We start from the raw sequence: 13,315 nt of genomic DNA on the forward strand, positions 1-13,315 counted from the left end.
ATGGTGTGACCAGGACAGATAAGGAAACGAGTACATGAGAGGCACAGCTCACTTTGAGCACTTTAGAGCCAAAGTTAGAGAGGGAAGGTTGGGATGCTGGGCATGTGAAGAGGAGGGATAATGGATATGTTTTATGTAATGTTTTCATTTCAAAAGTAACAAATTACCCAGCTATTATATTACTTTAATGAAAGAAACAGTGGACTGAGAAAAGGTGGTGTGTTTGACTTCCCCCTGGTGTACTCTTGAGTCATTTAGCACCAACAGGATGACTTTGCTGAAAGTCATTGAAGAATATGTGAGCAGTTTTCACACATTTAAACCATAAAACATTTATGGTTTAAGACATATTAGTGTTTATAGCAATACAGTTATAAGAACCCCAGAGCGCACAGTGCAGCAGGTAGACTCTGAGAAGCAGGGTACAGAGCGGCATCCTCCCAGTTTAATGAATCTGTTTATTCAAATTCACCCTTGCACAGGCGGTCATGTGGTCGTTAGCCAACGAAAAGCCGGAGAGGAATGTCACAAACAGTTGCCAAAGCAGGAGGTGCAAAGGGTACTACTTCACCTCAAGCAAACTGCATGAATGAAGTTACAAGTCTATATTTATTTAAATACCAAAATAAAAGGCGGACGGGATACGTGTCCGTTACGAGGATGAATTATTATTATTGATATAATCGCATTATTACTGGCTGTTGTAGGAATGAATGGAAGTGACAGCAACACAGACGGAATGGCTGGTTTGGAGGTTGAAGATGAACTATGACTTTATGACGACAACAAAATGGTGAGTAGATGTCGTTTCTCGCTTTTTTTCCTCCCCCGAAAAGAAAATGAGTTGCGCTCCTTTTAAATTTGTTTTGCTATAGTTTGTCTATACGTCTTTCTTTTCTTTTTAAGTTTTAAAGCAGCACTTTTTATGATCGGGCTTCAGTTCTGCTGATAGGCTGTTAAAGCTAAACGCGCCTACTAGTCCTCTGAGGTCTTATTACATTTAATACATATTTATTCTGCGCTTTATGTTATCATTTATTTGACTTTTACTATTATGCCGTATATTTACAGACTCATAATTGACACGAGTTTTATTGAAAAAGAATATTCTGGTCTAAAAGGGACGCACTGTTAACAAGGAAACTACAATAGCAGACACCGATTTTCGGACATGCCACACGGAACATAAACAACTGAAAAGGAACAACAAAACAATCAGACAGTGTATGTAATTGTGATGTGATTGTCCCGACTACAATACATGTTTAGAACACTGTTTGAGATCATCCGTAAATAGCAAAGTTAGGTTGTTGTGAGAGGAAATAACGTTTGCTCTCACTACATGGACTTCAGGTGGGAAATCCTGCAATAAAATACAAAAATAAATAAATTTAAAAAACACACATCTTTTGGATAAAAGATAATGCTGTTTTTGTTGTTGTTGTTGCTGTTTTTTTTTTTTTAAATTTAATCTAATATATTGGATCTTGGGAACCATATAAAAGAGTCAGGAGTTGCATTTAAAATGCAAACTTGCATTGCAAACGAAAGGTTATATATCCTCCAATGTAAGTTTTTTAAAACATTAAACTCAGAACAAAAAGAAAAAAAAACATTTTATAAGTTCATTGTTATCAGTGTGACTTTATGGTTTATGTCTCTTGTGCACAGTTCAGGGAGATGGAGGACGAGATATGCCTCGGCTGTAAGGTGTCTTTCAGCGCATCATGCGCTGAAGCCCCTGGTTGCCAGTCTGGTCCTGCTGGTTGTGGTGATATATGGTCTGGGCGACAAACTCAGAAACTTTGTGGCTTCCATTTTTATCCCTCAGTATCGCTACCCGTATCCTGTGGCCCTCAGCTTTGCCCAGGTTGGTGTCTGCAACTTTTGGATTTTCTTCTTTTGGACACAACCAAACTCTGATTAGAAAGGATAAGGTCAAAAATACCTTTTTACAAATTAGTATAAATAGTAATTTATATAAGTGAGAAAAAAGGTCATGTGAGGCCACTCAAATGCTTTTTAGTTTACACAAAGCTCTGTTTCTTGACCGCAGGGTATTTGCTTTTGCTTCAATTACAGGTGCATTTATAATAGCTTTGCCAACATCAAGGCAAATAATGAAGTTACATATTGCAAAAGAAAAACGTAGGAAGTTATAACAAACATTCAAATGGTCTTTCAAAATGTAAGCTTAATCATTGGATTGTTGTTAATCATTTGTGCCGGCAGCTGTGGTGGTCAGTGAAATTCTATCAGTAATTGCTGTTTGTGCTAGTTTAAAGGTGAAAGCAGACGTAGAGGGAAGTGACAGAAGGACGTTATTGCTGATAACACGTGTGCAGGATAGATGTTTAACCAAATTATTGCCCAATGAACTCAGATGCAAGTGTGACGCTGTACAAAGGTGGAATTAACTTTTGGGTGTCCAGCTTTGACCTCAACTGCTGATATATAGGAGAGGTGCTATACTGACTAAATGGTCAGTATAGCACAGTATAGTATGGTCCACAAGCTAACATTGCCCGTAACAACTGAAAATGAGTCACAGGACCGGTTGAGTTTAGTCCACGTCTTATCCATATGACCCGCTTTATATGCATTTTGTTTATGAGGTCCTTCAGAAGAATAGTAAATGTGTAGGTATGTTGCAGCATATTTATCATAAATTCAAGAATGCAGAAATCAGGATGTGTTAGTGAAAAGTCAACAGCATATGCTCACACTTCATTAGGTACACCTTGCTAGTACCAGGCTAGACTACCCTTTGCATTCCAGACTTCATTGTTTGTTGGACGGATTCAACAAGGTGCTGGAAACAGTCCTCTGAGATTTTGTTTCATATTGATCACATCGCACATCAATCCTGTTTCACCACATCCTAAAGCTGCTCCGTTGGACTGAGCTCTTATTAACCACCAGCTGAACTAATGAAGTGCCCCCGAGTGTAAAATATTATTGTGCAAAGAATGGCTAATTGTAATGTATTACCCACCCAATAAACTACAGCTGCTTGAGCATGAAATGACATAAGCATTTATTTCACTATTAGTTCATAGTGTAATAGTGTTTAATATCTCTACAGTTTACTCATTTACTTGCTAACATGTTCGATAGAAATCCATCACAATATTTACAGGCTCTAAAGTGGCAACATTGAAATGATTAAGTGTGCTGTCAAAAACAGAAATGATGATGATGTTGTACAATATTAATTAAAATATTGATTTTTTTTATTACTTTTTCATTGTTTGACTTTTGCTTAAAATATTATTATTATTTTTTTAAGTAGATGTGAACTCTGTTCCCTTTTGTCAGGACTAGTTCGAAATTATGACCCAAATTGACCCTGCAGGCAATTGCTGATGAAGAGGCACTCACTCAGTCTCAGCTGTAAACGTTACTACCTTTCACACATTCCGGTTTGTGTTAACATGCCTTAGCCACATGAATTGAAGTAAATGTTCAAGTTCAAGTTCAAAATTTATTCGCCACATGCAGTGGCAGGTTACCCTGCAGTGGAATGAACCCGCCCCCCGACCTTACACATACAACACAGACATCACATGGGGATACAAGTCAGAGTACGGTTGCATTACAGAAAAAACACTGAAATGACTGTCATGATATTGATATGGTAACGGTAAAGAGAGTAATTGATGGTATTGTAAAACCACTACAATATATTTTTAATTTGTCTTTCCAGGAAGGGGTTTTTCCACAAAAAATGAAAGTTGCAAAAGTTATTCCTATTTATAAATCAGGTGAAAAGCATTGTTTTACAAATTATAGACCAGTGTCGGTACTCTCCCAGTTTTCTAAGATACTGGAAAAACTATTTCTAAAAAGATTTGATAGCTTTGTGGATAAACATGATTTGTTGGCAAATTGCCAGTATGGGTTTAGAAATAATAGATCAACAGTTTTGGCATTGATGGATTTAATGGAAGAAATAACAGAATGTATGGATAACAAGAAGTATGCACTTGGAGTCTTTCTAGATCTAAAACAAACCATTTGATACTGTTGACCACGAAATTCTAAAAATCAAACTGGAAAAATATGGGTTCAGGGGTGTGGTACTGGATTGAATAAACAGCTATGTGATGAATCGACAGCAATATGTACAAATAAATGAGTTTAAATCTAAAATGATGGATATTGAATGTGGTGTACCTCAAGGATCGGTATTAGGTTCGAAAATGTTTATTATGTATATAAATGATATTTGTAAAGTATCGAAAATACTAAAGTTTGTAATTTTTGCAGATGATACCAATATACTTTGTTCAGGTGCGGAATTTCAACAGGTTTTGGAGGTGATCACACAGGAGTTAAAGATATTAAAGAAGTGGTTTGATAGAAACAAATTGTCCTTAAATTTAAATAAAACAAAATTTATGTTATTCGGAAACTATAAGAAAAACATTAACATTGAAATTTGTGTCGATAATATATATCTAGAAAAGGTTAATGCCATAAAATTTCTTGGTGTGATCATTGATCAAAAGGCCTGTTGGAAATCACACATCACTTATGTGAGGGGAAAGTTAGCACGGGGCATTGCTGTCTTGGGGAAAGTAAAACAGTTTCTGGATAGGAAAACATTGTATATGTTATATTGTGCTTTGCTATTACCATACATGAGTTATTGTGTAGAGGTTTGGGGAAATACATATAAAAGTAATATTCAGACTATAATCATAATGCAGAAAAGGGCCATTAGACTAATAAATCAGGAGGGGTATAGGGCTCACACAAATGCACTCTTTATTAGGACGCAAGCTATAAAATTCCAGGATCTGGTGAAGTTTAAAACAGTGCAAATAATATATAAGGTAAGGAAAGGGCAACACAGCAGACATCCTGCCACTGCGCCGACTCTCCAGCGCGGGCCCAGACCCGCCTCGTGTTCCCAGGAGGCAACAAGCATTGAAGGCATTGGAAGGGGAAGGGAAATGTGTGAGTGCTTACCAGTGTAAGTGTATGTGTGTGCGTGTCCATAGTTCAGCTGAGACAGTGTCCTTCGCCCTATCAGGCTAAGTAAACAGTCTGCTAGCCAATCCAGGTGGCCTTGCATGGGATGGGAAGAATAGTCATCACACAGTCGTTATCAGGGAGTTTTTGTTCGGTTCCAGCCCCAGCTGGCGCTGTGGTGTCCGCATGTTGATGTTGTCAATTTTCTTTTTATGCGAGCAGCTAAGAAGAGAAGAATTTCAAGCTGTTCTTAACACTCCGACACTGGTCTCTCAATCTCCCGTTGGAGAGCCGCAAGCCTCCCCATGATGGTATCAAACTTCTGTTCCATGGTGTTATCATTCTTTTGATTCTGAGACCCCACAACTGCAGTGAGCCGTTCTGCAATGTGATCCAGCTCAAGGGTCTCATTTTGAGCAGGCCTCTCTTTGATGTATCCCAACATACGCTCAATGGTGTTGTTTTGAGTCTTCACGGCAGCTGTAAGCGTCTCCAAGGTGTTAACCACACTGCGTTCGTTGTGAGAGGTCGCGCCTCGTCCCGTCGCTTCGATTCCAGCGGGCAGCTTTGGGGGGGTTTGAACAGCCGGTTCCGCTCTCTTATTTCTCCGATAAGTCAGGGCCAAGCCAGCTCCAATCAGCAAGAACCCTGTTATCATGGTTCCGAATAGGTAGATATCTTCAGCGTCCTCGATCGACAGTCCCGCCAGGCACATGACCCTCCAGTTCCTATCATTAAAAATGAGTGATTCACATAACCACATGTGGGCTTTTTTAAAGTTAGATAATTGTTTATTTTTTTATATTCTGTCTTTTCAGGTTCTGGTGTCTCTCTTATTCTTAAATCTCCTGCATGCCCTGGATCTGGTGCATCTAAGGAGTTATTCAAGGTCCCTGGGTGAGAGGATGCTGCCGTCTGCTATCTGTAGCAGCATTCAAGCAGTGCTGACCATGTGGGCCAGAGCCAGCAGCTCATCTTCCAACCTCTTCGTCCTCATGGTGCTTCTGCTGCCCCTGGTGACTGTGGCCTTTAGTTTTGCCTTGAAGCTGGCATCCCCACCAGCAAGCCATATCACTGCTCTGACTTTCATCATCAGTGGGACCTCTGTGATCATCACAGGTAAAAGTTTGGATATCAGATGAGGGTTTCACATATTAGAGTAAATGAATCTCTAATTAGTTTTCTCTTTCTGTCTGTCTGCAGCATCTGAGGGTCTCTTAAGTATTGTGCCTCTGGAGTATATATATGGACCTCTGGCTTTAATCCTGCACAGCCTGTCTCTGACTTGGCTTGCTAAAGTGTCTGAGATGGAGCGCAGCCACCCTCCAGATTCCCAAGCCTCTGTTTTTGACATCTACTATACACAGCTGGTGAACCAGAGCTGGGTGTTGGGCCTCCTGTGGTGTCTGCACCCAGAGCGTCCCTGGCATGTGTTGAGTCAGGCCAACTGGCGCAGCCTGCTCTTCCATGGATACCTGCTTGCTATTCTCCTGCTGGGAATGGTGCTGAGCTTCCTGGTCGGTGTAGTGGCTCTTTGTGTCTCACCCCTTGCTGCTGCACTGCTCCACTCAGCGAGGTACATAGTTCAGCCATTTTTTCAGCTTCTGTAAAGGACTAAAAGATTTAGTAGGTCGTCTTGCACTCCACTGACCCTAACCAAAGTGTTATACCTGTAGATACTAGCTTTATTCATCCCTTATCAGTCAATATCCACTCACATTACAAAGTTATAAAAGACAAAATGCAGGCTATGGTGGCACACTAACGATATACGGTTAGTAATTATGTGTCATCACAAGATTTTATCTTATTCTTTTAATATGTTATTAAGACGATACATGCCCTAGCTACTTGTGACTTTCTGCAGCGTGAGCAACATGAGTGCTGTTGCTCGCACTTTCTAAATCAGTGGCACTAATGGAAAATAGTTTACAAGCTAGGTATTTATTAATGAAACAGTTAAGCGTCAGGGGTCAAACATTACAATTTTTCTTTCAGACATGAGCAACTATCAACAAGCTGAATTTCTCTTATGTACAAATAAACAAACAAAATAAATGTGAATCGTTTCCTATTTTATGACAGTAATTTCTGAGAGCTCTTATCAGCGGATGTGCTGAACATCCCTAGAAGTAGTCCTCGTATGACCCTGATAGCTTTCAGAGGAAAAGGGATGACAATGACAGAATGTTGACACAGATAGTTAACATCATAAAACAAGTTAGCAATTTAAATTCGCTTAGTTAACTGAATACTTAACCAGAGACAGACAAAAGTTGCCCTTGAATGAATCTGACTGCAGAGATGCCAGATGAGAAGGGGGTTCACATGTGGAAAGAGCTGAACACTCACTCTAGTGCTGCTGTTCTTTTTGTTGTAATTGAGTATTTCACATTTTTATTAGAAGCCAAATTGCTTCCTAGTCATTCTTGAGCTTTTTGGAAAATGTTTATATGCATCATTTTTTAAAATTACACTTGAATATGCTAAGAAAATGTGAATTATGCTGACAATTTGAATAAAAAATAAGAATGAAAAATGGCTTTATTTAGAAAAATATTTTTTGTAGAACAAAAACCACCATAAGTGCATGCAACAATGACACAAAGCAACAGGTATTAAAAATTTACAGTTAACCTGATAAAAATGCTCATTTGCTGCAAAATCTCACTTTCAGTTAACTGTAATTTCAAACAGATGAATTTAAGTTTTTTTTTTTAAATATTAACTTCATCTGTGTTACAAGTAATTTCAGTGCTTCCCTCAAGCACACTGTGTCTGGTGTTTATTTATTTAGCTGCTGGTCTTTCCTGTGCTGTTAACTTCCCACATCTCATTAGGTCAAATGACACATATAAATTATTTGATTCTACTTCCTGCCCTTTATGCGGGATCAGAGTTGGGTGGTAGATGTATGCCCAAGCTCTGCAGCAGATTGGAAGCTGGTCCTGCCAGCCCAGCCTGGGAGCTGAGGGACTCCAGCAAGTTTGTGACCAAATTGACATCCACATCTAAGGGCTCGATCTCCTCCTCTTTCTCCTCCAGTTTGTTATCCCTTGGGAGATCATCTCTGGCAGAAGGGTGAGAGGAGTCGCCGCTTGCTCCTGCCTTGTTGTAATTCTGCAGATACGATAAAGATAGGTTTAGGGTGACACCTGTGTCCTGCGCATATCTTTTGAATAGTTTTTATCTTAGCAAAGGAAGGCGTGTTACGAGAGTTTACCGTTCGCTTGAAGCTTTGTCCTACATTAGTCTTCATCAATTCCTCATCCATTTGGTCCATATATCTTTTGAGACTGTCCAGAGTTTCTGTTCCTTTCATCTCTGCTTGACCACAGAAGCCATCTTCTTTCTCTTCTACCTCCTCCTCATCATCATCATTATCAGAATCATCAAGATCATCTGAATCGAGCTCTTCGTCTTTGCCTCCTAGAAAGAAAGAAAAAAAAAGACAAATTCATTAATGATTTTAAAAACAAAATTGTATCAAGTTCATACCACATATTTCACTGTTGGCAAATTACATACCAAGTAGTCTTCCCAGTGCATTGGCCATTGAGTCTGGATCAATATTAAAAGGCTGGGTTGCACTGCTCCTGGAATAGAAATGGAAAAAGACTGTCAGTATGACAATGTAGGCCTAAATAAATTAGGCTTGCAAGAATATACACATACCAATTTACAGCTCAGGGAGACCATTAAGGGAAAACTATGCTCATACTACATCCATATGGATATTAAAATCTGATATATTTTTGGCTAAATATGAACAAAAACCAACAAGATTACAAAGTCACTTAGTCTCACCAGGGCAGTTCTGCACCTTCATGCGAAGACATGGCCTTGAGAAAGTTCTTCATCCCTTGACTGATAGCTACCAGGCTGTAACCAGCTTCCTCTTCCTCTAAGTTGTCCTCCTTCTCCTTTCCCCTCTCCTCTGCATCCCCGGCATGCTGTTTCTGTTTGGTGGAACTCAAGTTTTGGCTGCCAACATCAGCTCTACCCCCACTTCTCTCCTGCAACAGCTGCTCCAAATCCTGAGCTGTGATATCCAGCCAGCTATCACCTGGAGGTTGACAAAGAGAAAAACTAATTATGGGAAATGTCCGTAAGAAAAAAATGGAGAAAATGAGGGAAGCATAACAAAAGGACAGACACTGAAAGAAACTGGCACAAGGCAAAGAATCTTAGGTGGCTGAGATAGACAAAGGCAATGCTCACTTTCTAGCAAGGTCATATAAAAGTTACAATGCTTAACAACTAACATACAAATCTTCCAGAGACAGACAGGTGTTCTTACCCTAGCTAGGAAAATTACACTTAACTGAGGTCTAAATTAAGTATCCCCACATTGTGCCTTCATGGATCACTTGGCAAATGTGACTAATGTCTTTCAGTATTAAGAAAGACAATTATTTACACTCACACATTATTTAAATAAGATTTTGCCAGTTTCTAGACATGATTTTCACTCACTGTCCTCTTGGGGGAGCTGTGACTCATTTTTCTTCATCTCCTCCAAGTTGAATGGTTCGCAGCTGTGCAGCAGCTGGAGAACCTCCTCACCTGGGGACAAAGCACTGAGGCAACACACACACACAAAAGGTTCATTCAAATAGATATCTTAGATTACATTGGCATACATATTCACACTGTGAACAGCTTAAGTCTTTACCTTGATTTTGAGGCAACCGACTGTTTGAAGAAGTTTTCTGCTGATCTTGTAAGTTCTCTGTAACGTGCTGAACCTTCCAGTTCTCCCTGCATTTGACAACAGTGCAAACACATTTTTTAAAAATGCGCTCCAAAGATAAATGCATGAAAGTGCATGCATGAAAAAAAGTGACATACATGGAAGTAGCCATTCCTACTCAAACTCTCCATAAAGCCTTTCCACTGTGGGTTACAACTGACTGGGGCATTAGGCTCTGATGAAGGCAGTCTGCACCTAGAGCACAGGATCTCAAAGCCGTGGGCCTGGGAGTACAGCATGAGCACAAGATTATGACTTTTACATAATAAAACAACCCTGTTATCTGCAGTACAAAGTACGAAGTACAAAGATAGATAATGAATCACCAGCTTCAAGCCAAGCTCATGAGCCTTGTATTGGGAATGAGAACGAGGAGGTAAGGTGAAACCACTCCTCCGGTCTGGGGTGAACTGTTGCTGCTGGAGCTGGGCATACAGGCACCGGGTGAACGTCACCTGAAAATATTTATTCAAGGTTAGGGGAAACAGACGCCCTCCCAAAAAATAAATAAATACAAATCACTAATTACAGTCCTGTACATAAAATAAGCATTTATAAAACAACACAGAACAGTTCTGAACAAAGATATTACCTTTTAAAAAGTACAGATATACATGGATGTATTTACCAAAGTGAGGACTCGTGTATCAGGAGGAAACGTCTTGAAGGTTCGACACGCCTGCAAATCTACTGGATCCCGCAGGTAGAATGCTGAAACTGCAGGTGCAATGAGGTCTGGTCGCTGTGCCAACACAGTGGCAATACCTGCAGGTATGAAGCAGTGGGCACGGTGGAGGCCAGATTTAATCTTCCCTGGATACCTGAGGGGAAAGAAAAAGAATATGTTACAAAACTGTATTCCTCTAGTACACAACAGTGATTCAGCACCCTGTATTCTGATGTTTTAAATAGCCAATATCATGTAGCCAGTGCTCTCCCTGTCTATGCAGCTGGAAACCACAGAATCAGAATGCTCTATTTATCCCTAAGGAAACTATGTAACTGAAATAGGCTGAGTGCCAGTTGACGCATGCAGAGTTACTTTGTCAGTAGTATTTATCATGATGTTGCTTTTGAATACTGAATATTGATTATATGTGGAATCCCTCTTACCCCTCTAGTCTCTTCTTCAGTGCTAAAGAAATCTTGGAGCTTGCCCGACAGACTTCTGGGTGGGTGTAAAGTAGCTCCAGAGCTTGTGCCACACTGGGTACCACATCTTTTGAAAAGCCCACTGAAGTGGATTTAGATGGGCAGGGAAGGATATGCAACTCTCCCTTGTATAGGAAGACCTGAGAAAGAAAAGGAGTGGTTCAAAAAAGCCTACACTTAGCAAAAGATTGGCAGTGTCAAGTAAACAAAATTTAAAAGGGCTGTGCATGTAAGTCTTTACATGTTTTCTTTCAAGCTTGTTCATTCCAGGCTTGGTTTATTCCACTTAAGCATTAACTTTAATCAGGAAAAGTCAAATTGAAAACAAACAAAAATGAGCATGATGATAAGTAATTCTATCCAATTGGGTGCATTGTAAGTCGAGCTTAACACGGAGTCAACATTACAATGAAATGTGCTTAACAAGATGAGGGAAAAAAGTCACCAAGCATCTAAAAATTTAACAAGATTTAAAAAAAAAAAAATAAACAACACTAAATCAATTTAAATTTAAAATTCAAATACTATTAGAGTCAGAAATAGAATTTTTAAAAGTCATAAATGGATACACATTCTTAAAATTATAGGCGTGCAGTATGCAGCGTTACTACACATGAGAAATTGCGCAGTGACAAGTGTACGCAGTAGTGCCAGTGGGATTATTTAACCTGGCATGCACATTGCATTGCAGTAAAGTGTCAGATCATTTCTGTCCAAACTTGAAGATGACAATGAGATTAACACTTGACCAAACACTTGGTTGATAAGAAAGACTGTTCTTTAATGGGAAACAAGCAGATTAGTTGGTGTGCCAGATGGCTGTGATTCTCGATGATGTCGTGGGCCGTATGCAGGTACAGTTGGAGGTAGATGCCCTTAATAGCTGGAGGGCTCTTGCCAGTCATTCATTACGGAATAAGCCTTTTTCTTTAAGCTCTGAGAGTTGACCGATGAGAAAGTCTTTACAGACAACCATTTTAAGCACTAATTAAAGTTAACATTCCTGTTTTTTTATTTAAAATGAAAATTATTTTGACATACAACCCTTGTGTTGTGAATTGCATTTCAACGTATCAGTAGGGAGGTCTAAAATGAAACTAAAGCTTGCCTGGGGATCAGTTTATAACTGTGTAGTATCCTGTGGGAGGCAGTGAATTATTTGGGCTTAAACATACAGTGCTTCCAGTACTGTCAACTCTGCCATGTCATGTGGAAAACTCACCCTGTTTTCACTTGTGTCTGGATTCAGCCACTTAGGAAGGTAATCTGCTGCTTCAATCAGAAGAAACTCCCCATCATTATCCTCAACTCTGCACATATAAACAATTATTTTGGAAACAAAGACATAAATGACTGGTGAGAATTTTAATAGGGTGTGTTTATTTATTTATTGATACTTTTGTTTTATTATTTTGTGCAAACTCTGCTCTGAGTTTATAAATATTTAGAAACTATGATCAGGATCACCCTTACCTTGCTGCAAGCTCAGGGAAAGCCTCCGTGATTTGCAGCAGGAGATAAACGATAAACCACTCGTCCTCAACATTGTCTCCAAACTGAGTGCTTCCACCAATGTGAGCAGGAATGCCTCCTGTGAATGAGATCCATACACGCCAGCCGTTAGTGTGTGTACCGAGTGTTAACCACGTAAAGACATACAGCATGCTGCTTCCTTTCTGGGGTGCTGAAAAAGCTCTACCTTTCTCAGGGTGATACTTGAGGTTGATTGGCTGATGCTGCCAGATGTACTGTATCAGAAGAGGGGCAACCTTTGCCAAAATCTCCTCTACTAGATGTGTCAGACGTTCCTCAGTCTGCTGTGAAGAAGAGCTGCCTGGCTGGATCAAAAAGAGCTTGTACTGGACCATGTCCTCCTCAATCATTCTCCTCTGCAGAGCTTCCATAGTAGCAGTTTTAAAAGACCTAATGAAAAGATACGACGCTAAAGCGATGTGGAAAGACATATGAAAGGTCGGAAATGTCTGCTTTTATATTATGACTTTAAATTTAGATGGAAATAAAGAGAGGAAATCGTAGGCTTCTAGATAAACTCAACGTTTTACTAGTGATTGTCACGACAACCTCTTGAAAGCTTCATTCGGCCTTACCTTGTCTTGTCTTCCTTTTAAATTGGTTATGTTGTGTTAGTATATTCTGGAGCGGCTCTTATTACGGTTATTCCTAAATACGTTTCTTTCACGCCATCTGTAACTGTTTAGGTCCTACGACGAATTCCAGTCGTCCTCGCCAAACAGATAATAAACAGAGTTCCTACCTTCTGTTTCTGTAGCGGTTTTACCGATTCAAAAAATACTTTACATTACTTTACATAAATGCAAATTACATAATAAGTCTAATTTTCCACTAAATGTGATGAATACACATCTTGCGTTTAGTTAAAATTACAGGACCGGCGAATACATTTTATAAACG

General features: G+C 39.6%; 2 protein-coding genes across 3 annotated transcripts; one reads left to right on the forward strand and one right to left on the reverse strand.

Annotated features, from left to right (window-relative positions):
- The first annotated feature begins 525 nt into the window (after nt 1–525).
- LOC113034772 (uncharacterized) lies at nt 526–7,518 on the forward strand. The gene is made up of 4 exons (XM_026189776.2): nt 526–793; nt 1,672–1,870; nt 5,796–6,096; nt 6,181–7,518. The coding sequence occupies exons 1-4, from the start codon at nt 714–716 to the stop codon at nt 6,585–6,587; spliced, it is 987 nt and encodes a 328-aa protein (XP_026045561.2). The 5' UTR covers nt 526–713; the 3' UTR covers nt 6,588–7,518.
- ecd (ecdysoneless homolog (Drosophila)) lies at nt 7,504–13,183 on the reverse strand. Of its 2 annotated transcripts, none has more exons than XM_026189773.2 (14): nt 12,991–13,183; nt 12,582–12,805; nt 12,356–12,473; nt 12,105–12,192; nt 10,844–11,022; nt 10,359–10,551; nt 10,057–10,185; nt 9,829–9,954; nt 9,653–9,738; nt 9,454–9,557; nt 8,785–9,043; nt 8,506–8,573; nt 8,201–8,406; nt 7,504–8,097 (listed from the first exon to the last, which is right to left on the reverse strand). In XM_026189773.2, exons 2-14 carry the CDS (start codon nt 12,784–12,786, stop codon nt 7,861–7,863), a joined length of 1,998 nt encoding a protein of 665 aa, XP_026045558.2. In that variant the 5' UTR covers nt 12,787–12,805; nt 12,991–13,183; the 3' UTR covers nt 7,504–7,860. The 2 variants fall into 2 exon arrangements, with proteins under 2 accessions (XP_026045558.2, XP_026045559.2); XM_026189774.2 differs by having other exon boundaries at nt 12,582–12,824.
- Between the last annotated feature and the right edge of the window lie 132 nt (nt 13,184–13,315).

Source organism: Astatotilapia calliptera, chromosome 13 (genome assembly GCF_964374335.1).
Source record: "Astatotilapia calliptera chromosome 13, fAstCal68.1, whole genome shotgun sequence".
In the NCBI taxonomy this organism is placed as follows: domain Eukaryota; kingdom Metazoa; phylum Chordata; class Actinopteri; order Cichliformes; family Cichlidae; genus Astatotilapia; species Astatotilapia calliptera.